Source organism: Oncorhynchus masou, chromosome 24, assembly GCF_036934945.1.
Source record: "Oncorhynchus masou masou isolate Uvic2021 chromosome 24, UVic_Omas_1.1, whole genome shotgun sequence".
Lineage (NCBI taxonomy): Eukaryota > Metazoa > Chordata > Actinopteri > Salmoniformes > Salmonidae > Oncorhynchus > Oncorhynchus masou.
The window spans coordinates 55,277,307-55,304,686 of NC_088235.1; the positions used below are offsets into that span (position 1 = coordinate 55,277,307).

The window sequence follows — 27,380 nt, forward strand, 5'->3', positions numbered from 1 at the left end:
CTGGCGGATCTGGAAGAGTCTGGCTGACTGGCGGATCTGGAAGAGTCTGGCTGACTGGCGGATCTGGAAGAGTCTGGCTGACTGGCGGATCTGGAAGAGTCTGGCTGACTGGCGGATCTGGAAGAGTCTGGCTGACTGGCGGATCTGGAAGAGTCTGGCTGACTGGCAGATCTGGCTGCTCCATGTTGACTGGCGGCTCTGGCTGCTCCATGTAGACTGACAGCTCTGGCGGCTTCTTGCAGACTGACAGCTCTGGCTGCTCCATGCAGACTGGCAGCTCCATGCAGACTGACAGCTCCTTGCAAACTGACAGCTCCTTGCAGACTGACAGCTCCTTGCAGACTGACAGCTCCTTGCAGACTGACAGCTCCATGCAGACTGGCAGCTCCGGCTGCGCTAAACAGGTGGGAGACTCCGTCAGCGCTGGAGAGGAGAAAGGCTCCGATAGCGCTGAACAGGCGGGAGGCTCCGGCAGCGCAGGAGAGGAGGAAGGCTCTGGCTGCGCTAAACAGACGGGAGACTCCAGCAGCGCAGGAGAGGAGGAAGGCTCTGGCTGCGCTGAACAGGCGAGTCGCACAGTAGGTCTGATGCGTGGTGCTGGCACTGGTGGTACTGGGCCGAGGACACGCACAGGAAGCCTGGTGCGGGGAGCTGCCACCGGAGGGCTGGGGTGTGGAGGTGGTACTGGGTAGACCGGACCGTGCAGGCGCACTGGAGCTCTTGAGCACCGAGCCTGCCCAACCTTACCTGGCTCGACGCCCACTCTAGCCCGGCCGATACAAGGAGCTGGAATATACCGCACAGGGCTATGCACCCGCACTGGGGACACCGTGCGCACCACTGCATAACACGGTGCCTGCCCGGTCTCTCTAGCCTCCGGTAAGCACAGGGAGTTTGCACAGGTCTCCTACCTGGCGTAGCCCTACTCCCTGTGATCCCCACCCAAGATATTTTTGGGGCTGACTCTCGGGCTTCCTTGCCAACCGTGTTCCCTCATATCGCCGGCTCCTCTCTCCGGCTGCCTCCACCTGTTCCCATGGGAGGCAATCTCTTCCAGCCAGTATGTCCTCCCAAGTGTAACAACCTTTGCCATCCAAAACGTCTTCCCATATCCATTCCTCCTTTCGCTGCACCTGCCTGTTAACAAGCTGCTTGGTCCGTTTGTGGTGGGTGATTCTGTAACGGTTTTCATGCGGTGAAGGAGAGTCGGACCAAAATGCAGCGTGTAGATTGCGATCCATGTTTAATGAAAAAATGTAAAACACGAATCAATACAAATACTACAAAACAAAAAGAACGTAACGAAAACAGAAACAGCCTATACTAGTGTAAACTAACATAGAGATAGGAACAAGGACACTAAGGACAATCACCCACCAAACACACAAAGAATATGGCTGCCTAAATATGGTTCCCAATCAGAGACAACGATAATCACCTGACTCTGATTGATAACCGCCTCAGGCAGCCATAGACTAACGCTAGACATCCCACAAAACCCCAAGACAAAAACACACCACAATAACCCATGTCACACCCTGGCCTGACCGAAAAAATGAAGAATAAACATAATATATTTTGACTAGGGCGTGACACGCGCGTCTCGGTCATATAAATAATCAATATTTCAAAATGTTATTTGGACGGGCAAGGAGGTACGGTAGGGCGGGCCAAGCCCCTAAGGCACATCGACAACCCCGGACCTGGGCGTTTCAAAATGCAAACAGCCAAGGTCATGCACAAGGACAGAGGCTGAGAGCAATTGAGAGCAATTGGTATTTATCATGATTATGGTTATCTCCTACCAGTGTGTGTATGACACTCATAGGATTATTTGATAAATGAGACTTTTTCTGTGGGTATGACCATTCTAAATTCCATTTGTAAGTACTGTTCAAACAATCCAGTAAAACTCCAATAGGATGAGTTAAGATGGAGTGTCACCTTGTTAAAGTCCAAAATCAGAAGTCTCTTCATAGGCTCTTTTTCCATTTCTCCTGAAAACCAGGACATCCGGTTGTTGGGGACTCAGCAGAGATTACAGTAGTTAGACAAATGTGACAATATCTCTAAGATACAACCGGTCCCATTACTTGAAGCAAAGAGTAAAATGTAGCAAGCCAGCAGAAAAACTCTAAGCGAAACAGAGCAAGCTAGCTAGCTAAGCATTTAGCAACCACGTATCTACTCATGTTGAATTAAAAAAATAGAGCTAGCTAGCTGTCAAATATACAAGTAAGTCAGGTAACATTTGCTTTATTGAAAAGTTAAGTTGAATAAGCTATATGAACTTCAAAAAATGAGCATGGACAGTTACACTGCCCCAGGGGTAGCAACATAAAATGCTAAGCTAAACAGAGCTAGTTGGCTAACAGATAGCAAACTCTTTCTAATGTTGAGTCATAATAGAGCTAGCTAGCTAGATAGGTCTCAAATATACCATTAAATCAGATCCCACTTACTTTAGCAAAATATTTAGTAGAATAAGCTATATACACTTACAAATTGGAATGGACTATTATGCTTCCCTGGGGGCAGAAATGTAATCTTAGATTTCTAGACTGTAGATTCTAAACTGAACCAGGTTTTCCTCGAGGATGTTTCCTTTCTTTTTTATCCTGAAAAACTCCCCAGTCCTTAACGATAACAAGGATACCCATAACATGATGCCGTCACACCTATGCTTGAAAATATGGAGACTGGTACTGAGTAATGTGATGTAATGGATTCAGGACAAAAATGTTTATTGCTTTGCCAAATTCTTTGCAATTTTACTTTAGTGCCTTGTTGCAAACAGGATGCTTGTTTTGGATTTTTTTTATTCCGTACAGACTTCCTTCTTTTAACTGTCAATTAGAGTTACTACAATGTTGTTGATCCATCCTCAGTTTTCTCCGATCACAGCCATTAAACTCTGCAACTGTTTTAAAGTCACCATGGTGAAATCCCTGATTGGTTTCCTTCCTCAATTGAGTTAGGCAATTGCGTTAGGAAGGACTCCTTTATCTTTGTAGTGACTGGGTGTATTGGTACACCATCCATTGTGTAATTAATAACTTCTCCATGCTTATATTCAATGTCTGCTTTTTTTTTTACCCATCTACCAATAGCTGCCCTTCTTATCTAATGGACCACCCTTTGGGGTGGCAGGTAGCCTAGTGGTTGGAGCATTGGACAAGTAACCAAAAGGTTGCAGGATCAAATCCACCAAGCTGACAAGGTAAAGAAATTTGTTCTGCCCCTGAACAAGTCAGTTAACCCACTGTTCCTAGGCTGTCATTGAAAATAAGAATTTGTTCTTAACTGACTTGCCTATTTAAGTAAAGATAAAAATCTATGCAAAGCATTGGAGAATATCCCTGTTTTTTTGTGGGTGAATCTGTGTTTGTCACCAAAAGCACTCACAAACTTCTACAGATGCACAATCGAGAGCATCCTGGCGGGCGTATCACCGCCTGGTACGGCAACTGCTCCGCCCTCAACCGTAAGGCTCTCCAGAGGGTAGTGAGGTCTGCACAACGCATCACCGGGGGAAAACTACCTGCCCTCCAGGACACCTACACCACCCGATGTTACAGGAAGGCCATAAAGATCATCAAGGACATCAACCACCCGAGCCACTGCCTGTTCACCCCGCTATCATCCAGAAGGCGAGGTCAGTACAGGTGCATCAAAGCTGGGACCGAGAGACTGAAAAACAGCTTCTATCTCAAGGCCCATCAGACTGTTAAACAGCCACCACTAACATTGAGTGGCTGCTGCCAACACACTGACACTGACTCAACTCCAGCCACTTTAATAATGGGAATTGATGGGAAATGATGTAAATATATCACTAGCCACTTTAAACAATGCTACCTTATATAATGTTACTTACCCTACATTATGAATCTCATATGCATACGTATATACTGTACTCTATATCATTGACTGCATCCTTATGTAATACATGTATCACTAGCCACTTTAACTATGCCACTTTGTTTACATACTCATCTCATATGTATATATTGTACTCGATACCATCTACTGTATCTTGCCTATGCTGCTCTGTACCATCACTCATTCATATATCCTTATGTACATATTCTTTATCCCCTTACACTGTGTATAAGACAGTAGTTTAGGAATTGTTAGTTAGATTACTTGTTGGTTATTACTGCATTGTCGGAACTAGAAGCACAAGCATTTCGCTACACTCGCATTAACATCTGCTAACCATGTGTATGTGACAAATAAAATTTGATTTGTTTGAAATTCACAGCTCGACAGAAGGACCTTACAGCAGTTTAATCTCCTCAACATGCTCAAATACAATGCTTTTTGTTTTTGAAATATTTAGGACCAGCTCATTTCTTGCCACTCATACTGACTGCAGCTCTTTGTTAAGTGTTGCAGTGATTTCACTTGCTGTGGTAGCTAATGTGTACAGTGTTGAGTCATCAGCATACATAGACACACAGGTTTTACTCAGTGCCAGTGGCAGATAATTTCTGGATTAGTCACCCAATGAGCACCGCTGTGTATGTGCACTGTGTATGTGCATTCGAACCCGCATCCCTGCATCCCCAAGTAAATAACACACTCACGCCAACCGCTCAACATTCTAAAGCAAGAAGCTAGCTTGTCACTCCAGTTACTCCAGTTACTTCTCTGACTGTCCTGCAAAACCAGGAGACATTGGTATTCAGTGGAGGCAGCAACAGGATAGCGAGGACAGTAGCATTAATATGACATGGGCGTCAAGTCATTATACACCTCTTATTCATTTAATCCCTGAGGTGGCACTGTCATGTGGAAATGGAGAGCACAGATGTCATTTCATGGGTTTATCATTCTGATACACAGAATTATATAAATGTCGACGTACTGTACAGGGCTGTATGACCTTTGGGTAGTCCCATTTCAATTCAGCAAGCCATGACACCAACCATCTCAGATGGTTCTGAAATCGTTTCCGCAGTTAGAAACCGATAAGATCAGTATTCCTACAGCATTAGTTTGTTTAAATATACTTTGATCACTGAGAAATTAAGCTAATTGATTGCACCCGAATTGGCCATTTCAATTTATAGGATCTAATTAGTTAATAGGATTTAGTTGTAATCTATCTCTCACGCCAGAGTACAGTGAGGGAAGGAACGTGTGGTCCATTGAGAGTTGATGGCATTAACAACACATGAATATGGATGGATATTTACCACAACGCATGCTAGAAAAAGAAAGACTTCTCTGCTACTGGTAAAACACTGTGATACTGCATATTCCTTGTTTACTGGCATTTAAATGTTTTACATTATAGTCATTTAACAGACAATCTTATCCAGAACAACTTAAAAAAATATATAAAAAAATTATGGATGTGGGTACATAGACCCACGAGCCACTGCGGCCCCTCATGATGAGATCCGTTTTTTTGTGGCCCCCACCCCCATCAAAGTTGCCCATCCCTGGTTCAGACAGGTTAATGACAATATCTACCGAAGGCTGTCTGAAATTACATGGCCGCCAGTGAGTGATGCATTGAGGGATGCGTCTGAGTGATGTATTCACCTACACAGCTGGCCACTCTGATACAGTATGAAGCCTTTTAACTTGACAAACAAAACCTCTGTCTCTATTGATCAAAAGAAGGAAAAAACTGAGCTGTATTGAACTGAAACCAGCTTCACACAGAATCCCACTGAGTTAGAGGACAATGCAAGGCTAACAGCACATCAAAGACTGGACAGAGATAAATTATGCCAGAGAGAGAGAGAGAGAGCGAGCGAGAGATATCACACACTCAATGTTCTGAATCACTGCTATGATGCGCTCTGGACTAGGATTATGCTCAATCTCACAAACAGGAAGTGTGTGCATGTGGTGTGTGTTTGCGTGAGCATATGAGTGTGTTAGAGCGAGATTGTGTGAGTATGGGCCAAGGAGCTATAGCTCTAATCTGGCAGCCCATTGGCTAACAACACACCCTCCATCAGAGGGAATTATGGGATAGCTGGGCCTGAGGATGCCTCCATCCTATGATGTCATTATCAAGTATTTCTGCCAATCATACAAGATTATGCTGCAACAGGCTCACCGAAAAAGGTACATCAATGTTGCCTGTACTCCAATTCAGTAATATCAAAACTACTTCAAAATGATGTTGAAAAGACATAAAATATGTATTTTCCAGACGATTAAATCAGGTTAATTTTCAGTTCTGAGCGAAAGTTAAAAAGGTGTATTTTCCGGATGTTGAATATCCGTATTTTCCAGATAATGAAAAAATGTAATTTACGGATGTAAAGTATAGTAAAGTATAGTATAGTTCAGTAGAGTAATGTACAGCAATACAGTAGGTTACAGTATAATACAATATAGTACATTACACTGTACTTTACTCTACTGTGCTCTAATGTACTGTACTGAACTATACTCTACTACACTGACACTATACTGTACAGTACTGTACTCTGCTGTGCTCTAAGTTACTGTACTATGCTGTGCTCTACTCTAGTGTACTATGCTGTCAAAACATTTGAAACATAGACGTTTATGTTTGGGCCAAATCGAGCCTGATCACCGACAACTATGAGACAGCCTATAGGGAGGAGGTCAGAGACCTGACTGTGTGGTGCAAGGACAACAACCTCTCCCTTAATGTGATAAAGACAAAGGAGATGATTGTGTACTACAGGAAAAGGAGGACCAAGCACATCCCCATTCTCATCGACTGGGCTGTAGTGGAGCAGGTTGAGAGCTTCAAGTTCCTTGGCATCCACATCACCAACAAAGTAACATGGTTCAAGCACACCAAGACAGTCATGAAGAGGACACGACAAAACCTATTCCCCCTCTGGAGACTGAAAAGACTTGGCATGGGTCCTCAGATCCATAAAAGTTTTTACAGGTTCACCATCGAGAGCATCCTGACGGTTTGCACCACTGCCTGCTATGGTAACTTCTCGGGCCCTCCGACCACAAGGCAGTACAGAGGGTAGTGCGTACCGCCCAGTACATCACCGGGGCCAAACTTCCTGCCATCCAGGACCTCTATACCAGGCTGTGTCAGAGGAAGGCCCTAAAATTGTCAAAGACTCCAGCCACCCTAATCATAGACTGTTCTCTCTGCTACCGCATGGCAAGCAGTACCGGAGCGCTAAGTCTAGGTCCAAGAGGATTCTAAAACTGCTTTGTCATTATTTAAATGTAACCTTTATTTAACTATGCAAGTCAGTTAAGAATAAATTCTTATTTACAATGACGTCTTACACCGGACAAACCCAGACGATGCTGGGCCAATTGTGTGCCTGGGACTCCCAATCACGGCTGGTTGTGATACAGCCTGGATTCGAACCAGGGTGTCTGTAGTGACCCTCTCTAGCACTGAGATGCAGTGCCTTGTGTGTTGTGTGTAAATTGTCATGGGAGGCACAAATAAAACGTCCAAAATCAGCCAGAAAAACTGTTACATTCCTTCTAAAATAAGTACACAATCAATACTATAAATTGCAGAAAGGCACCAGAACATCAAGATGAAACACATTTTTTATTTTGTTCCAGCAATATGGTGCATTAAAACTAAAAGCAGATTTACCTAGCTCGGCGGAGACCCTAGGAACCTCAATCAAATGTGAACAGGTTAGGCAACTCGGGTGTCTGATATCTACAGTCTTTAGCGAAGTCCAGACAACCTTTTGATACAGGATCTTGATGATTATCAACACTATCACCTGTAACAAAACAAAGGGCACAATGGTAGATGGCCTCCAAATGTTTAAGAATAGTAGCAGCTGCACTTTGATAAATAATATCACCATAATCATGAACAGATAAAAAGGTTGACTGAATAATCTGCTTCCTACTGCTTAGAGAAAGGGACGATCTGTTTCTGTAGAAAAAGCTAACTTTAAATCTTTGCTTCTTAACCAGCTCATCTATATGTTTTTAACCGTCAAATCCATATCAGTTAAAAAGAGTGTTGAGCTACACTGTTGCGGTTAAACCATGTGCTGTTATTAGAAGTACAACATCTAATGTTGGCTTCAACTTGGTTTCGATACAAATCCTTCCATTAAAAACGGAACCTACAGAAAAATCGGTTGCATGCGTCCAATCTATTTAGTCAGGCAATATCCACATTATTCTTCCATATTTTAGAATGTAATAATAATTTGAATATCAATGCATCGGCGAGGCATCCATAAATCTTTATTCTTCATGATTTTTGTGGTAATGGCCTACTTTATAAAATACTTTTTACATGCTTTTGGGGGGAGGGGGATCTATATTAGGCCTATATGTACAAATAGATATATTATACAATTTTATATCATTGAGGTCCTTGAAAATTACAATTAAGTGCTCGAAAAAGTCCCTGAAAGTCCTTTCATTGACTTGCCAATGTCTGTATGAACCCTGCTTAACCCTCCTGCTGTGTTCTGGTCGAATTGGACCAATTTACAAGTTTACTCTCTGAAAAATGTAGTTAATTTAATCTGATTGTCATAAGGTTCAATGACTTTGTCCACACAGGGCATCTGAACACACAAAATACATTTAGATAATTTTCATTACATTTTGGGTGTTTTTTCTCTCACTTTTGTACACCTGTGGTGTTCCCGGTCAAAAATGACCAGTCATTAGAAATTTTATTTTTTACCTTTATTTAACTAGGCAAGTCAGTTAAGAACAAATTCTTATTTTCAATGACAGCCTAGGAACACACAGAAATTAATGGGTGAGACAACAATTAGTGTATAAAATTGAGTTCAGGCACATGCCCATTCATCAGATGGACACACTTCCTCTCCCAGACCCCCACATGCATATTTGTTTGAGCACACACACCTCACTCCCCTGCTTGGCTTCCATGGCAACCCCCACGGGAACCTTTCCCCAATATAATATTTCCCCCATGGGAACCACATCTGTTTGCATTCTCACAAACAATCACAACATTGATTCAATAATATATAGAACTTTTCTCACAGCTCTGGTATATAAAGAGACTCTGGCGGCTCAGGACAGGCGGGAGACTCTGGCGGCTTAGGACAGACGGGAGACTCTGGCGGCTCAGGACAGACGGGAGACTCTGGCGGCTCAGGACAGACGGGAGACTCTGGCGGCTCAGGACAGACGGGAGACTCTGGCGGCTCAGGACAGACGGGAGACTCTGGCGGCTCAGGACAGACGGGAGACTCTGGCGGCTCAGGACAGACGGGAGACTCTGGCGGCTCAGGACAGACGGGAGATTCTGGCGGCTCAGGACAGACGGGAGACTCTGGCGGCGCTGGGCAGGAGGAAGGCTCTGGCAGCGCTGGACAGGCGGGAGCACCTGTAGGGAGACGATGGAGAGACAGCCTGGTGCGGGGGGCTGCCACGGAGGGCTGGTGCATGGAGATGGCACCGGATAGACCGGACCGTGAAGGCGCACTGGAGCTCTTGAGCACCGAGCCTGCCCAACCTTACCTGGTTGAATGCTCCCCGTAGCCAGGCCAGTGCGGCGAAGTGAAATAGCCCGCACTGGGCTGTGCTGGCGAACCGAGGACTCCAGATGCGTAGAGCCGGTTTCATGGCACCTGGCTCGATGCCCACTCTAGCCCGGCCGATACGAGGAGCTGGAATGTACCGCACCGGGCTATGCACACGCATCGGGGACACCGTGTGCTCCACTGCATAACACGGTGCCTGCCCGGTCCCTCTCGCTCTCCGTTAATCACGGGGAGTTGGCGCAGGTCTCCTACCTGCCTTAGCCACACTACCCGTGTGCCACCCCCAATAAATTTTTGGGGCTGCCTCTCGGGCTTCCTTGCCAGCCGTGTTCCCTCGTATCGCTGGCTCCTCTCTCCGGCTGATAAATAAATCTGACGAACTGAACACTGAAATACAAAACAATGAACGATGTGAACAAAATGAAAGCCGAAACAGTACCGTGTGGCCCAAACACTCACACGGAAACAAACACCCACAAACCAAAAGTGAAACCCAGGCTACCTAAGTATGATTCTCAATCAGGGACAACAATTGACAGCTGCCTCTGATTGAGACCATACTAGGCCGAACTCAAAAACCCACATAGAAAAACAAACATAGACTGCCCACCCCAACTCATGCCCTGACCATACTAAAACAAAGAATAAAATAACAGAACTATGGTCAGAACGTGACACAAACGATATACTGTATGTGAGGCTCTTGAACATATCTTTGACCATGACACTGGTGAGGAGGAGAGAGTCCTTGTAAAACTTTGACACAAAGTAGTCTGTGATAAATTCCACAATACGTTTCATCTGAGTATTTGTTATAGTCAAAATAATCCATACATTATGCTTTTTTTTAAACTCAAAACAAGTTGTATGAGCTCAGGGCAATGAGGCCTACAGGCCATAAATAGCAAATAGAAGTTCAGAACTTGTAATGTTCACAATAACTTAAGTTGATAAAAAAGATTGAACACAACATTAGGTGATAGTATATGTATTATTATGGATTTTTAATCAGCTATAATGGGATGGTCATTTTGGACCGGAACACAGAACTAATTAACATGAAACGAATACAACAGGAGGGTTAACGGGTGTGTAGTCCTAGGCCTATGGTGTTGTACAGGTGGAGTAATGGGTGCATTTGCATATAGGAAGTTTTATTCCTCTAATTACACACGTGGAACTGCATGAAAATCCTTTTTTAGTTTTGTTTCAAGCCAATTGGAAATGTTTATCCCAATGTCACACGTTGACTCCATTATTCATAGAAAGACCCGTTTGCGTGTGTGCGTACATGTGCCTACCATTCTCATGTAAAGGATAATTACAATGTTGAATTTGCCACCCATTGCCAAACGGATGTCTGCAAAACACAATAATTTGTCTATAGCTCACTTTAGTTTATGCAGAGTCGGAGTAGTTTGTATAGGTAGGCCTATCTACTTCAGTAGGCTACTGAAAGAAATTATGCAATATACTAAACTCAGCAAATAAATAAATATTCTCTCACTGTCAACTGCACTTATTTTCAACAAACTTAAAAATTATTTGCAAATATTTGTATAACAAGATTCAACAACTGAGACATAAACTGAACAAGTTCCACAGACATGTGACTGCTGCATTAAGCTGCATTAAGTACTGCAGTGCATCTCCTCCTCATGGACTGCACCAGATTTGCCAGTTCTTGCTATGAGATGTTACCCCACTCTTCCACCAAGGCACCTGCAAGTTCCCGGACATTTCCCGGGGGAATGGCCCTAGCCCTCACCATCCAATCCAACAGGTCCCAGACGTGCTCAATGGGATTGAGATCCAGGCTCTTCGCTGGCCATGGCAGAACACTGACATTCCTGTCTTGTAGGAAATCACGCACAGAAGGAGCAGCATGGCTGGTGGCATTGTTATGCTGGAGGGTCATGTCAAGATGAGCCTGCAGGAAGGGTACCACTTGAGGGGGAGGATGTCTTCCCTGTAATGCTTAGCATTGAGACTGCCTGCAATGACAACAAGCTCAGTCCGATGATGCTGTGACACATCTCCCCAGACCATGATGGACCCTCCACCTCGATCCTGCTCCAGAGCACAGGCCTCGGTGTAACGCTCATTCCTTCGACGATAAAGCGAATCAGACCATCACCCCCGGTGAGACAAAACCGCAACTCGTCAGTAAAGAGCACTTTTTGCCAGTCCTTTCTGGTCCAGCGACGGTGGGTTTGTGCCCATAGGTGATGTTGTTGTGCCCATAGGCGATGTTGTTGTGATGTCTGGTGAGGACCTGCCTTACAACAGGCCTACAAGCCCTCAGTCCAGCCTCTCTCAGCCTATTGTGGACAGTCTGAGCACTGATGGAGTCCGTTCTGTCTCCCTGTAGCTCTATCTTAGGTGTCTCACAGTACAGTCATTGCAATTTATTGTCCTGGCCACATCTGCAGTCCTCATGCCTCCTTGCAGCATGCCTAAGGCAAGTTCACGCAGATGAGCAGGGACCCTCGACATCTTTCTTTTGGTCTTTTTCAGAGTCAGTAGAAAGGCCTCTTTAGTGTCCTAAGTTTTTAAAACTGTGACCTTAATTGCCTACCATCTGTAAACTGTTAGTGTTTTAAGGACAGTTCCACATTAATTGTTTATGGTTCATTGAACAAGCATGGGAAACAGTGTTTAAACCCTTTACAATAAAGATCTGTGAAGTTATTTGGATTTTTTCGAATTATCTTTGAAAGATAGAGTCCTGAAAAAGAGACGTTTCTTTTTTTGCTGAGTTTACATCCAGGAGAGGGCAACGATGAGCACGTAGTTTGTCGTTCACAATGAAGCCTGCTGCTTGAAAAATGTATGCACTGGACACTGATGCCAGTTCAAGGTCTAGTTTTAATATACATTTGATTGAGTTTTCAACTATCTGAATTTAACATGAAACCAACATACATTTGAAGCATGTTATTGGATTTAGGCTAAACGTTGGGTGAAAAAAAGACACAAAAATTCCCACAATTCCTTAACATTGATGACTTTGAGAATTCAATTCGCTTTCCCCGTTGATTCAACGTCACCCCATTACATTTTTGGGTGAAATATAATATTTGTTGAAATACAGTTTATGCACAGTGGGATTTCTCTCTTCGCTCTGTCCTTTCTCCCCATCTCGCTACATTGTTCAATTACTATTTCTCTATAGCTTTATCTCTCTCTCTCTCTCTCTCTCTCATACACAAACACACTCACCCCTCTACACCCTCCTTTCCGCGCTCTCTCTCTCTCATACACAAACACACTCACCCCTCTACATCCTCCTTTCCGCGCTCTCTCTTGTACATCGCCAGCCTTGTTGAAGACTGTGTCCGGTGAAAACTGGCACAGAACTGACGCATCCATGGAGCGCTCCGTCCTATCACAACATCCACGACGCACAGCAACACTTCCGTGCGAAGTAATATAGAAGACAACATCGCAACCGACTCAAGATAGAATACCAACATCGTCTTTCACGCGTCGACAACCCACCTCTTCCATTGTGTAACTTTCCGAACCCCTCTTCCTCCCCGCTCCCTTCGACTCCTCCGCGTTCCCTGTCCGGGTTCCCAGAAACTCTGGCCCGTGAAAACGTCTCCATGGATGGGATAGCCTTTGGCATGATGCCCGGGACCGTCCGGGTGCGGAGTAAGCCGCTTCAAGGGATGCTGAACCAGCGGAAGACCAAAGCTCAGCGGAAAAAGCGAAAGGATTTGTTCGGTGGGCAGATGTTCTTCATGGGGGTGCTGCTCGCTCTTGTAAAGGGGCTCTCGTGTTTGGTCGAGAAAGCAGGTGAGATGCTTGTTGTCAGAATGTCTTGTTGAACAGTTGCCTATTTGCGAGAGGTATGTTTTTTTTCAGTTTCACTATTTTGTGAGGCTCCTAAGAAGGGACATAAAGCGATTCTAGACTATTTGTTCACTAATATCTATATAGGCTATGATGTTTTTGAGTGCGCTTCATTATCTGAGTTTGACCTTTACGTTCCATATAAATTATTGTTGTTATGTAGGCCTAAAGCAAGGATTGTCCATAAATGAGTTGCAACAAATCAAATCATGTGTCACATGCCTTGTAAACAACAGGTCTAGACTAACCGTGAAATGCATAATTACGGCCCTTCCAAACAATACAGAGTGAAAAATGTAAATATAATAGAAAGATAATAACGCAAGGAATAAGTACACAATGAGTAACGATAACTTTGCTATATACACGGGGTACCAGTACTGAGTTGACGTGCAGTGGTATGAGGTAATTGAGGTAGATATACATATGCTGTAGGTAGAGGTAAAGTGACTCGGCAACAGGATAAATAGGCTAATAAGCAGTTGCAGCAGCGCATGTGATGAGTCAAAAGACTGCAAGGGGGTGGGGGGGGGGGGTCAATGCAGAACACGGGAGGTCCAGGTACAGAGGGGGGGTGTTTAGTCCCAGGCACTTTAATTGGTGAGGACTGGCTCGTGGTAATGGCTGGAGCAAAATGAGTGGGATGGTATCAAGTACATCAAACACATGGTTTCCACAGACCTGGCGCCCGGACAAATCAAGAGGGGAGGCGTTTGATTTCCATTGGCGGGCCTGTTTTTTTCACGGGACCTCCTATGTGTGCACGAGCTTGTGCATATTTTTTAAATGGCTGGAATAGTAAATAAAGACCATAGTCTTCTCCTGAGTTTCAAGTTTGGGGAAGCTTACAATTTATCCTACCATTTCTACCAATCTGCGTGCCAGTTATGATTACTTTTATATGCACATTTTCGTGGAACAGTTTCATTGAAATAATAACGTTTCAGTTTCTCAAAATCATTGTCACGTGGTTAATCATAAAAATCTGAACTTTAAAATTAAACTTTGGTGAGAGCACTAGCCTCTGCCATATGGACACATTGATAGACTGTGATTCATTGGCGGCTAAAAAAATTAGAGCATAAAACTCAGAGATATCCTATAACCAATGCATCAGTAAGCCAATAACTTCATCGTCAACTAAGTAAAATACATAGGCCGCCCTAAAGCCTAGAAATTAAAAGAGTAGAAAATATCCTGATGAAAATTCTGGTTCTTTCAATCACATTCATCTCTCTTGTCCACCTGTCTGCCTCCCTTTCTATCCGTCTTGACTTGAACTATTGCTAGTGAAGTTCAATATTGTATGAAAGCATCACAGGGTCCGGGCTGAAACTATTGCTAATAAACTTGCAACATTCTACCAACTAGCCTTTTCTGGGCCCTCAAGGGTTCCTGCTCTAGTTTGCTCAGGACAGAAAGCAGTTTTTTATGATGTTTCCACTTGGTATACTGTATGGGATCATCAGATCATAATATTTTATTCTTTCACACTGAGGCTTGGTGATTATCAAGGCCGGGAGTGTTGGAAAGATTGTTCAAATACTGAGGATCTATCATTCGCAATGGATGCTAAAAAACAGGCTTTGTTGACCTGTGTGAGGCGGGGAAAAAACATGTGGTGTATGTGGTGAGTTAAGACAATCAGAAATAAGACATTGCCAAATGGGCACTTTCCTACATACTGTATGCATGCATTCTGGAGAGAGACACACACCCCTCCCCTTCTTCTTGATGCAATATTTTCAATTATACTCAAGACACGTTATCTTCACAAATATTTTAGACGCTTTTCACTGACAGCCGCAGCTCAATCAGCTAGACCTATTGCCACGCACACTACCCAAATTACGGGCTTCCCAAACAAACTTGTGATTTGAACCAATCCACACCTATGAAAAAAGGCCAAATGTAATTTTCTGTAGTTAAAAATTACACAAAATGCACATCAGGTCGCCCTCTCAAAATAGTTAATTTGGACTGGACACTAGAAAAGTGTTATCTTTTTAATCACGTTCATGTTTACAGCATCTCATGTGAGCTGCACTGCAATTCAGTTTTCTGTATTGTATGCCGCTAAAGTGCACCAGTGTAAAAGGCTCTTAGTTTACTCTAAAATATTGTATTCTATACCTATTTGAAGAGAAACAAGTTATTCATCTGTTTGATAAGATGAAATATTCTCTCAGGGGACCCTATTTAAAATTCTGGGGACACCACATGGGTCCCCGACCCCAAGTTTGGGAACCACTGTACTACAAACCTCTCTCTGCTTGCTTCCTCTCTCTGTGTCTCCTTTGCATTGCAGCCTGCCTCAAAATTGTCTGTCTCACACTACTCTCTGTAAAGCAAAATTATTTTGTTATGAGAACTTATAGTAGCCTATCTTTTGTTATGATTTTAGCTGGCTTCTGACTGAAATATCAGCGACTATTTACCAGTTGTAGCCTACACTCATTCTCAGAGAGTCTGTTGACACAGCAGGAGTCGAGGGAAGTTTTAAAAAATGGCCTTATGTCCGTTATCATGCAAGGCCACTGTCAGCGTTGGTCTGGGCTGAGGTAGTTCATTTCGCGTCTCGGCCTGTGCCTTGGCCGGAGTTTGCCATTGGACAGAGTGGTGAATGAATGCGCTGCTAACAAGGAAAATCCAGGGGGAGTAGGCAAACAAAACGAGCATACCTGAATCATGATTCCACTTGTTCGCAGTGGAAAATTGATAGGAACGCAATAATAAGTGGGTGAATGATAATTAATTAAATAAAAAGATGACTAAACGCTATTTAAAAAATAATAAGCTGACTAAACTACATTTACGTGTATTTACATCCTGTTTACGCAGCTTGTTGGCCATTAGCCAATTAGCCTTTGTCAACCAGTTCAAAGCACGTAAATGCATCCAACTGGTATTTACGACTTCACAACTGGTAAATTCCCAATTCCCAGTTGGTTACGAATATAGTTTTAGGTTTGTGTGGCATTTAATAATCCTCTGGAGTTGGTAGCTGCGCGTCTGTTGCTCTGTCACCAAATTACTTAACCCTTTGTGCAATATGGGTCTATTGAAAGAGGAACTAAGCATAAGATGACCTTAGTATTTTCACCTGAACATAAACTGAAGAAAAGTGAAAAAAATGCACGTTCTTGCAAAGTCAAAAGAGTTTCCAAGAGGGAAGTGAGATTCTGGTGACATCTTCCTTCATTATTCCCCTTACACACTGTCAAAACAAGAAATATCATAAAACAATCAATCATTTTCACATAATGCTACTGACCAAATACAGAATGAAGTTTTATCTTATGGGGAAGCTGAATGTTTGTTGTGACTATATGTGTCAAAGAAATGACTGACATGACGATGGTAGTGATGGTGGAGAAAATCGATACAGTTGCATATTGCAATATTATTTTTGGACTTTATTACAGTGGATTCGGAAAGTATTCAGACCCCTTGACTTTTTACACATTTTGTTACGTTACAGCGTTATTCTAAAATGGATTAAATGAAACACTTTCCTAATCAATCTAATGTACACACAATACCCCATAATGACGAAGCAAAAATTGGTTTTTAGAAATGTTTGCAAATATATAAAAAATAATACTAATATGAAATACCTTATTTACATAAGTATTCAAGACCCTATGCTATGAGACTCAAAATTGAGTTCAGGTCATCCTGTTTCCATTGTTCATCCTTGAGATGTTTCTACAACTTGATTGGAGTCCACCTGTGGTAAATTCAATTGATTGGACATGATTTGGAAAGGCACACACCTGTCTATTTAAGGTCCCACAGTTGACAGTGCATGTCAAAGCAAGAAACAAGCCATGAGATCGAAGGAATTGTCCTTAGAGCTCTGAGACAGGATTGTGTGGAGGCACAGATCTGGGGAAGGGTACCAAAAAATGTCTGCAGCATTAAAGGTCCCCAAGAACACAGTGGCCTCCATCATTCTTAAATGAAAGGAGTTTGGAACCACCAAGACTAGAGCTGGCCGCCCAGCCAAACTAAGCAATCAGGAAATGGGAGAAGCTTCCAGAAGGACAACCATCTCTACAGCACTCCACCAATCAGGCCTTTATATTAGAATGGCCAGATGGAAGCCACTCCTCAGTAAAAGGCACATGACAGCCTGCTTTGAGTTTGCCAAAAGGCACCTAATGGACTCTCAGATTATTAGAAAGAAGATTATCTGGTCGGATGAAACCAACATTGAACTCTTTGACCTGAATGCCAAGTGTCACATCTGGAGGAGACCTGGCACCATCCCTACGATGAAGCATGGTGGTGGCAGCATCATGCTGTGGGGATGTTTTTCAGCGGCAAGGATTGGGAGACTAGTCAGGATCCAGGCAAAGAGGAACAGAGCAAAGTACAGAGAGATCATTGATGAAAACCTACTCCAGAGCACTCAGGACCTCAGACTGGGGTGAAGTTTCACCTTCCAACAGGACAATAAGCCTAAGCACACAGCCAAGACAACGCAGGAGTGGCTTCAAGACAAGCCTCTGAATGTCCTTGTGTGCCCCAGCCAGAGCCCGGACTTGAAGCCGATCGAACATCTCTGGAGAGACCTGAAAATATCTGTACAGCATCGCTCCCTATCCAACCTGACAGAGCTTGAAAGGATCTGCAGAGAAGAATAGGAGAAACTCCTCAAATACAGGTGTGCCAAGCTTGTATACCCAATAAGACGCAAGGCTGTAATCGCTGCCAAACGTGCTTCAACAAAATACTTATGTAAATGTGATATTTCAGATGTTTCTTTTTTATAAATTTGCATACATTTCAAAAAACAAGTTTTTGCTTTGTCATTATGGGGTATTGTGTTTAGATTGATGGGGGAATAAAAAAAAATACATTTCAAGATAAGGCTGTAATAATTGTGGAAAAAGTCATAATTGTGGAAAAAGTCAAGGGGTCTGAAATCTTTACAAATGCACTGTATACAGAACGTTTGTATAAAACATGTAGAAACCTTATTTATAATTATATTACTATATTTTAGGTTGACAATACTTCTATTACACAATTGCTAATTTACCACATGCCTTACTTTAATTTTTATGAATAAGTAAAATCAGGATCATATCTCTACTGCAGCGTTTTCCCAAACTCAGTCTGGGGACCCTAAGGGGTGCACATTTTGATTTTTGCCTTAGCAGTTCACAGCTGATTCAAATAATCAATGATGAGTTCATTATTTTAATCAGATGTGTAGTGCTAGGATAAAAAACAAAACGTGCACCTCTTAGGGTCCCCAGGACCGAGTTTGGGAAACAGTGCTCTTCAGCCATTCCTTCCAATCAGACTGGTTTGCATTTCTCCCTGAGCAATATGGCTGCCATTTTTATCCCATTCTGGATCTTTGATGGTTAATGACATACCCCCTCGAGTAATCTATTAGGATCTCTATGCCTAGATGTCACTGATACAAATGGACACATTCAATGTATGGAGTGTCATCTGGGCACAAATGTACTCTTCTGGTCTGAAGATCATCTCATCGTGTAACATGGTTGTGAGTGGTGAATGATGGCGGAACACTTACAAACAGCACACAGAGCAAAGGAGTACTTTATGACTATGAACCCTGAGGTTGCAATGATTGAGAATACTGAAAAAACAGAGAAAGTGACATATGTATGGAGGTAGAGTGGGAACGAGCCTACCCCTTTTTTGTTTTTAATTTTACCCCCTTTTTCTCCCCAATTTCATGGTATCCAATTGTTAGTAGTGGAGGTAGAGTGGGAATGAGCCTGCCCCTTTTTTGTTTTTAATTTTACCCCCTTTTTCTCCCCAATTTCATGGTATCCAATTGTTATCTTGTCTCATCGCTACAGCTCCCATACGGGCTCTGGAGAGATGAAGGTTGAGAGCCATGCCCTCCGAAACACAACTCAACAGCTAGCACTGCGATGCAGTGCCTTAGACCCCTGCGCCACCCGGGAGGCAGGTAGCCTGCACTTTAGCTAGTTTCTTCAAGCCAAGCCGCACTGCTTCTTACCACAGCACGCATCCAACTTGGAAGCCAGCCGCACCAATGTGTCGGAGGAAACACCGTGCACCTAGCATCCTGGTCAGCGTGCACTGCGCCCGGCCTGCCACAGGAGTACACGATGAGACAAGGATATCCCTACCGGCCAAACCCTCCCTAACCAGGACGACGCTAGGCCAATTGTGCGTCGCACCATGGACCTCCTGGTCACAGCCTGCTGCGACAGAGCCTGGGCTCAAACCCAGAGTCTCTGGTGGCACAGCTAGCACTGCGATGCAGTGCCTTAGACCCCTGCGCCACCCGGGAGGGAGATAGCCTGCACTTTAGCTAGTTTCTTCATCTCTCACTTCCTGTTTTACATACACACACACAAACACACACACACACACTCTCTCTCAATTCAATTCAAAGGGGCTTTATTGGCATGAGAAACATGTTTACATTAGAAAACAAAACTGACAAGAAACATATATCACAACATTAACCAAAAACTATTAGAAATGAACAGTAAACATTGAACTCAAAGGTTTAAAAAATATTTTTAAAGATAAAAAAGACATTTCAGGTGTTATATTATCAGCTATGTAAAGTGTTTTAACAATGTGCAAATATTTGTAGTACGAATATGGGAAGATAAATAAACAGATACGTATTGGTGGTATTAACAATGTTGTCTCTCTCTCTCTCTCTCTCTCTCTCTCTCTCTGAGGCTGTCTTTAATTCAGCTTCATCTGGGTCAGCTGGTTTGAACAGAGAGCAGAGCTCTGCTCCAGTCTGACTGGGAGAACACAGATGCAAACAACATCTTCTTTCCTCCATCACTCACTCTGTCTCCATCTCTCTCAAACTTTATCTCTGTCCTTCGCATTCACTTTCTGTTACTCTCTTGCTTTTTCTCCTTTCCTCTCCCTTTTAGATGATCTCTTCTTCTTCTTTTCTTTATCTATCCCTCTCTTATGCTCTCTCAATACCTCTGTCTCACACTCTTCAACCTACAATGCAGAATTTACCTAATCAGTAAAGTGGAGGCTGTTATGTGATTGACAAGGCCCAGGTAAACAGGGATTATTTACATCAAATCTCTGTGAGTGACAGTGACTTGCGAAAGTATTCACCCCCTTTGGCATTTTTCCTATTTTGTTGCCTTATAACCTGGAATTAAAATAGATTTTTGGGGGGTTTGTATCATTTGATTTACGCAACATGCCCACTTTGAAGATGCAAAATATTTTTTATTGTGAAGCAAACAAGAAATAAGACAAAAAAACAGAAAACTTGAGTGTGCATAACTATTCACCCCCCAGAATTAATACTTTGTAGAGCCACCTTTTGCAGCAATTACAGCTGCAAGTCTCTTGGGGTACGTCTCTATAAGCTTGGCACATCTAGCCACTGGGATTTTTGCCCAGTCTTCAAGGCAAAACTGCTCCAGCTCCTTCAGGTTGGATGTCTTCCGCTGGTGTACAGCCATCTGTAAGTAATACGACAGATTCTCAAATAGATTGAGGTCTGGACATTGACTAGGCCATTCCAAGACATTTAAATGTTTCCTCCTAAAACCACTGGAGTGTTACATTAGCAGTATGCTTAGGGATATTGTCCTGCTGGAAGGTGAACCTCCGTCTAAGTCTCAAATCTCTGGAAGACTGAAACAAGTTTCTGTCAAGAATTTCCATGTATTTAGCACCATCCATCATTCCTTCAATTCTGACCAGTTTCCCAGTCCCCCATAGCATGATGCTGCCACCACCAGGCTTCACTGTGGGGATGGTGTTCTCGGGGTGATGCAGGTGTTGGGTTTGTGCCAGACATAGCGTTTTCCTTGAAGGTCACAAAGCTCAATTTTAGTCTCATCTGACCAGAGTACATTCTTCCATATGTTTGGGGAGTCTCCCACATGCCTTTTGGCAAACACCAAATGTGTTTGCTTATTTTTGTCTTTAAGCAATGGCTTTTTTCTGGCCACTCTTCCATAAAGCCCAGCTCTGTGGAGTGTACGGCTTAAAGCGGTCCTATGGACCGATACTCCTATCTCCACTGTGGAGCTTTGCAGCTCCTTCAGTGTTAGCTTTGGTCTTTTTTTTGCCTCTCTGATTAATGCCCTCCTTGCCTGGTCTGTGAGTTTTGAGGTGCAGCCCGCTCTTGGCAGGTATTTTATGGTGCAATATTGGTGCAATATTCTTTAAATTTTTTAATAATGGATTTAATGTTGCTCTGTGGGATGTTCAAAGTTTAGAATATGTTTTATAACCCAACCCTTTCAGAACAGATGTATGTATCATGTGACACATACATTGCACACAGGTGGACTTTATTAACTAATTATGTGACTTCTGAAGGTAATTGTTTGCACCAGATCTTATTTAGGGCCGTCATAGCAAAGGGGGTGAGAATATATATATATTTGCACGCACCACTTTTCAGTTTTTGTTGAAACACATTATTTTTTCCATTTCACTTCACCAATTTGGACTATTTTGTGTATGTCCATTACATGAAATCCAAATAAAAATCAGGTAATGCAACAAAATGGGAAAAACGTCAAGGGGGATGAATAATTTTGCACGGCACTGTGCCTACCTGGTGTGGTTTGTTGAACAGGAGAGAATGACAGACTGGGGTAAAGTTGCCCCCTAGAGACGCTGATCTAAAATGTTGCATTTTCTCCATTCCGTAATGGTTAAGGTTTAGGACTGGGGAATGTAAGCTAATTTTAGAGAGAGCCCTCTACTGTCACATTTGAATCAACTCTCCCAGTGCAGCAAGAGGTTCCCACAACCATGCTTTATATACTGATATAACATCCAGTGATAAAAACAACTCCTTTATCTCCTCCACCAAAGAAGAGAGCAGCCTTTGCCGTATACACACACATGCACGCCCACGCATGCCCACACACATACTGTACATACACACACACACACACACTATCTCTCTTCTATCAAATAGATATTATACACATACCCCCATCCCCAAAACAACAACATATAATAATTGGCTATTCTCTTTGAAACATGGTAGAGGGAAGGATGTGGGCTTGGGTAAGGACATACCTTGTTAGTGTGCTGTATCTGCCTTTCTGTCAGACAAAAGCTGGCACTCTGATACAGTATAGCCTCTCGCCCACTAACAAAGACAGCGGCTAGCAAGAATAGCTGTAGAAACATCTCAAATTAGCAACTCACTTTAGCTTTAACTTCTTTTAGGTATTTTCTAAACAGCTTTTCACTTCTTTGTTTCTCCAATTGTCAGGTCGATCACCCACCATTTACACACTCATTTGTGGTGCCCAAATTCAAGAATGAAAGTTGATTATTGTTGCTAGGCTACCTGTTACAGTGCTTTTAGCTTGCGGTTTGCGCACGCCTTTATCCAGATGGAATACAAAAATTATAGCCTCTGTCTGAAAGAATGATATAGATGTAATATTTGTCAAAGTATTGAGCATGTGCTCAAAACTCAAATAAGCATCAGAAATTGTAGTTATTTAAATATCAAAATACATATCATATCATATTTAGTCAAGAGCATATGCATTGTATGTGCTGAGGAAATATACTGTGTAGGCCTACTGTCAGTATGTGTCATCATATAGAGAAAAAAAGATGTTCACATGGGATCTCAGGATAGCTTATGAGTCAATATCTGGCAATACCATGTATGATATCTGGAAGGAATTCAAAAATGATTTGTGCATGAAAGAATAATATGGATTTCAAATTTGTCAAATTATTGAGCATGTGCTGTCCTTATTTTCAGCATATCAAGATCCAGATATGGACCTCAGCCAAGAGAAGCATATGAATATAGCTTCATATCTGGAATGGGCTGAGAAAACACAGATGTGATGTATACAGTCAATTTTTGTCAACATGTCCCATATCATAGGATATTGAATGAGTCCATATCTGGCCATAGGAAATGTCCATCCATGTGTGATATGCGGAGTAATTCCAATATCAAATCAAATCAAATTTATTTATATAGCCCTTCGTACATCAGCTGATATCTCAAAGTGCTGTACTAAAACCCCAAACAGCAAGCAATGCAGGTGTAGAAAAACGGTGGCTAGGAAAAACTCCCTAGAAAGGTCAAAACCTAGGAAGAAACCTAGAGAGGAACCAGGCTATGTGGGGTGGCCAGTCCTCTTCTGGCTGTGCCGGGTGTAGATTATAACAGAACATGGCCATGATGTTCAAATGTTCATAAATGACCAGCATGGTCAAATAATAATAATCACAGGCAGAACAGTTGAAACTGGAGTAGCAGCACGGCCAGGTGGACTGGGGACAGCAAGGAGCCATCATGTCAGATAGTCCTGAGGCATGGTCCTAGGGTTCAGGTCCTCCGAGAGAGAGAAAGAAAGAGAGAAAGAGAGAATTAGAGAGAGCATACTTAAATTCACACAGGACACCGGATAGGACAGGAGAAGTACTCCAGATATAACAAACTGACCCTAGCCCCCCGACACATAAACTACTGCAGCATAAATACTGGAGGCTGAGGCAGGAGGGGTCAGGAGACACTGTGGCCCCATCCGATGACACCCCCGGACAGGGCCAAACAGGAAGGATATACCCCACCCACTTTGCCAAAGTACAGCCCCCACACCACTAGAGGGATATCTTCAACCACCAACTTACCATCCTGAGACAATAGCCCACAAAGATCTCCGCCACGGCACAACCCAAGGGTGGGCGCCAACCCAGACAGGAAGATCACATCAGTGACTCAAGTGACGCACCCCTCCTAGGGACGGTATGAAAGAGCCCTAGTAAGCCAGTGATTCAGCCCCTGTAATAGGGTTAGAGGCAGAGAATCCCAGTGGAAAGAGGGGAACCGGCCAGGCAGAGACAGCAAGGGTGGTTCGTTGCTCCAGAGCCTTTCCGTTCACCTTCACACTCCTGGGCCAGACTACACTCAATCATATGACCCACTGAAGAGATGAGACTTCAGTAAAGACTTAAAGGTTGAGACTGCGTTTGCGTCTCTCACATGGGTAGGCAGACCATTCCATAAAAATGGAGCTCTATAGGAGAAAGCCCTGCCTGCAGCTGTTTGCTTAGAAATTCTAGGGACAATTAGGAGGCCTGTGTCTTGTGACCGTAGCGTACGTGTAGGTATGTACGGCAGGACCAAATCAGAGAGATAGGTAGGAGCAAGCCCATGTAATGCTTTGTAGGTTAGCAGTAAAACCTTGAAATCAGCCCTTGCCTTGACAGGAAGCCAGTGTAGGGAGGCTAGCACTGGAGTAATATGATCAAATTTTGGGGTTCTAGTCAGGATTCTAGCAGCCGTATTTAGCATTAACTGAAGTTTATTTAGTGCTTTATCTGGGTAGCCGGAAAGTAGAGCATTGCAGTAGTCTAACCTAGATGTGACAAAAGCATGGATACATTTTTCTGCATCATCTTTGGACAGAAAGTTTCTGATTTTGCAATGTTACGTAGATGGAAAAAAGCTGTCCTTGAAACAGTCTTGATATGTTCTTCAAAAGAGAGATCAAGGTCCAGAGTAACGCCGAGGTCCCTTCACAGTTTTATTTGAGACGACTGTACAACCATTAAGATTAATTGTCAGATTCAACAGAAGATCTTTTTGTTTCTTGGGACCTAGAACAAGCATCTCTGTTTTGTCCGAGTTTAAAAGTAGACAGTTTGCAGCCATCCACTTCCTTATGTCTGAAACACATGCTTCTAGCGAGGGAAATTTTGGGGCTTCACCATGTTTCATTGAAATATACAGTTGTGCCTCATCCGCATAGCAGTGAAAGTTAACATTATGTCTAGAAGACACATCTGGATTCAGAATTTGTCAGGATATGGTGCATATCCACAAAACTCAAAATTTACAAAGAAAATGCTCTGTATTCTCTAGAATATCAAAAATCTGACATGTAAAGATATCCCCTGATATGGATAGTTTTTGCTCAGTGTATGGTCTCTGGCTCAGTCCACACTGTGATTTATAAAAACCAGGGTCAAGGTAACTTTGCTAATCGCTATGGAGCACAGCACAGCTAACAGTATCTACGACATCCACTCTCCTCCTCACTCTTCTGCAACAGAATTGAATGATCAAAGATAAATATAGCGTTATGCAGTAATACTGGAGTTTTACCTGTAAAAGCTAGAGGCTAGCTAACCTACTAATTGGACCGGTAACTATTAGCAACTGTGGATAATTGGTTCCAAAGTTGTTTTAAGCATCAGAGTACCTGTAACTATGCAGGCTAGCTACCATTCAGATGTTTTTCTGAGTATCTAAAGAGTAAAGGTTAGGTAGTTATTGTAGCTAATGTACTAAACATTTTGCTAGCTTGTTAGCTAGCTATCTAGCTACCCGGCTAGCTAACTAAACAACAGCTGGAACGACCTATCTGTAATGTTTACAAGTTTCCCCGCTAGCTAGCTACTAGACGACCAATATAGCTTTTTGTTATGGACTCTAGCTAGAATATAGATCAATACGTTTATAGCAATATATAGCTAGCTACTACAATAGCCCAAATCTTTACACATTGTTTTGTTTGCACGTTTTGACATTGCTTGGCAGTATTTTGTATCACATATTCCAGCAAACACTTTCCCTTTGACAGCTAGGTTTATTACTGTAGAGACACCTTGAAGTTTTGGAGACACTGAGCTATATATTAACCTCCTTCATATGGATTTACTTTACTGCACAGTTAACTATGCTAGCTTTAGCTAGCTAGCCAGCCAAACGTGTATACTTAGCGAGCAACTGCTACTTACTGGCTAGCTAGCTACACTCTTGCAGTAGTGCCGCCATGTACAATGTTTCTTCAGAAGCAATGAAATGTTCCAGTTGTGTTGGCATTTCACGTATTCACTTAACCCACTCTTCAGAATAATGTAGCTATTTTCTTTCTCCCCGTTTCACTGGCATCAGCCCTTCCAACATCTCCCAACAGTCTAAATGCATTGCAGACCGCAGCCACAGTAGCAACAGATTGTAATGAGCCCACATGTGTTCTCTAACATGTTTGTAGAGAACATCCCTATAACTGACACCTAAGTCAGAAAAAGTTACACGTCATTGACATGGATTTCCAAAGTTTCCACTTCACATGCACAACTACAGTGAAATGCCTTTCTTGCAAATTCAAAATGCAATAATCATTAACAATGTATTACTAGAAAAAAAACATAAGAAATAAGAAAAGGAAATATGAAATACACAAAAAGTAAGAATGCTATATACAGGAAATATTTTAAAAGGTCAGTTCCAAACCCATATTTACATGTGCAGGGATACTGGAGTGATGGAGGTGGATACGTATAGGGGTACGGGGACTAGGCAACAGAATATAAGATAAACAGAATAGCAGCAGCTTGTATGTATAACGCCCGGGGTGTAGTGGGTGAGAAGTCAGGCGCAGGAAGCAGAGATTTCAGGGTAGTGCTATATCGTTTAATGCACAAAAACCGGTGAACATACACCAACCCCACGGAACACCAAAAACAAATTCCCCAAACACGGGGGACTTAAACAGTCCAGCAAAACCCAAGAACATGGGCAAACCGAGACACACGTACACCAAACAATCCCGCAGGCAGGCCTGCTGGTAAATAAAGCCCGACCAATCAGCCTAAAATGAACACAGGTGAAACCAATAAACAGAGAGGGGGAAAAGGCCGGCAACGACGACCGCCGAGCGCCACCCGAACAGGAAGGGGAGCCACCTTCGGTAGGAGTCGTGACAGTATGTAAGTGGGTGTGTAGAGTGATTTATTTATTTAGAATTCAAGGCACACTTAACCAGCATGGCAACCACAGCCTTCTCCAGCGATATGCTATCCCATCTGGTTTGCGCTTAGTGGGACTATCATTTGTTTTTCAATGGGACAATGACCTAAAACATACTTCCAGGTTGTGTAAGGGCTATTTAACCAAGAAGGAGGATGATGGAGTGCTGCATCAGATGACCTGGCCTCCATGTGTTATTTCAAAGTTTTGATGTCTTCACTATTTTTCTACAATGTAGAAAATAGTCATAATAAAGAAAAAACAATGAGTAGTTG

At 42.9% G+C, this 27,380-nt stretch overlaps 1 protein-coding gene across 1 annotated transcript in view; it reads left to right on the forward strand.

Moving 5' to 3' along the window:
• The first annotated feature begins 12,762 nt into the window (after positions 1-12,762).
• Positions 12,763-27,380, forward strand: part of LOC135512334 (sodium/potassium/calcium exchanger 3-like) — a 154,415-nt gene continuing 139,797 nt past the window's right edge. Inside the window, exon 1 of the mRNA XM_064934256.1 lies at positions 12,763-13,277. Within this exon, the coding sequence (XP_064790328.1) occupies positions 13,085-13,277 (193 nt within the window). The 5' untranslated portion in view covers positions 12,763-13,084. The remainder of the gene's footprint in view (positions 13,278-27,380) is intronic.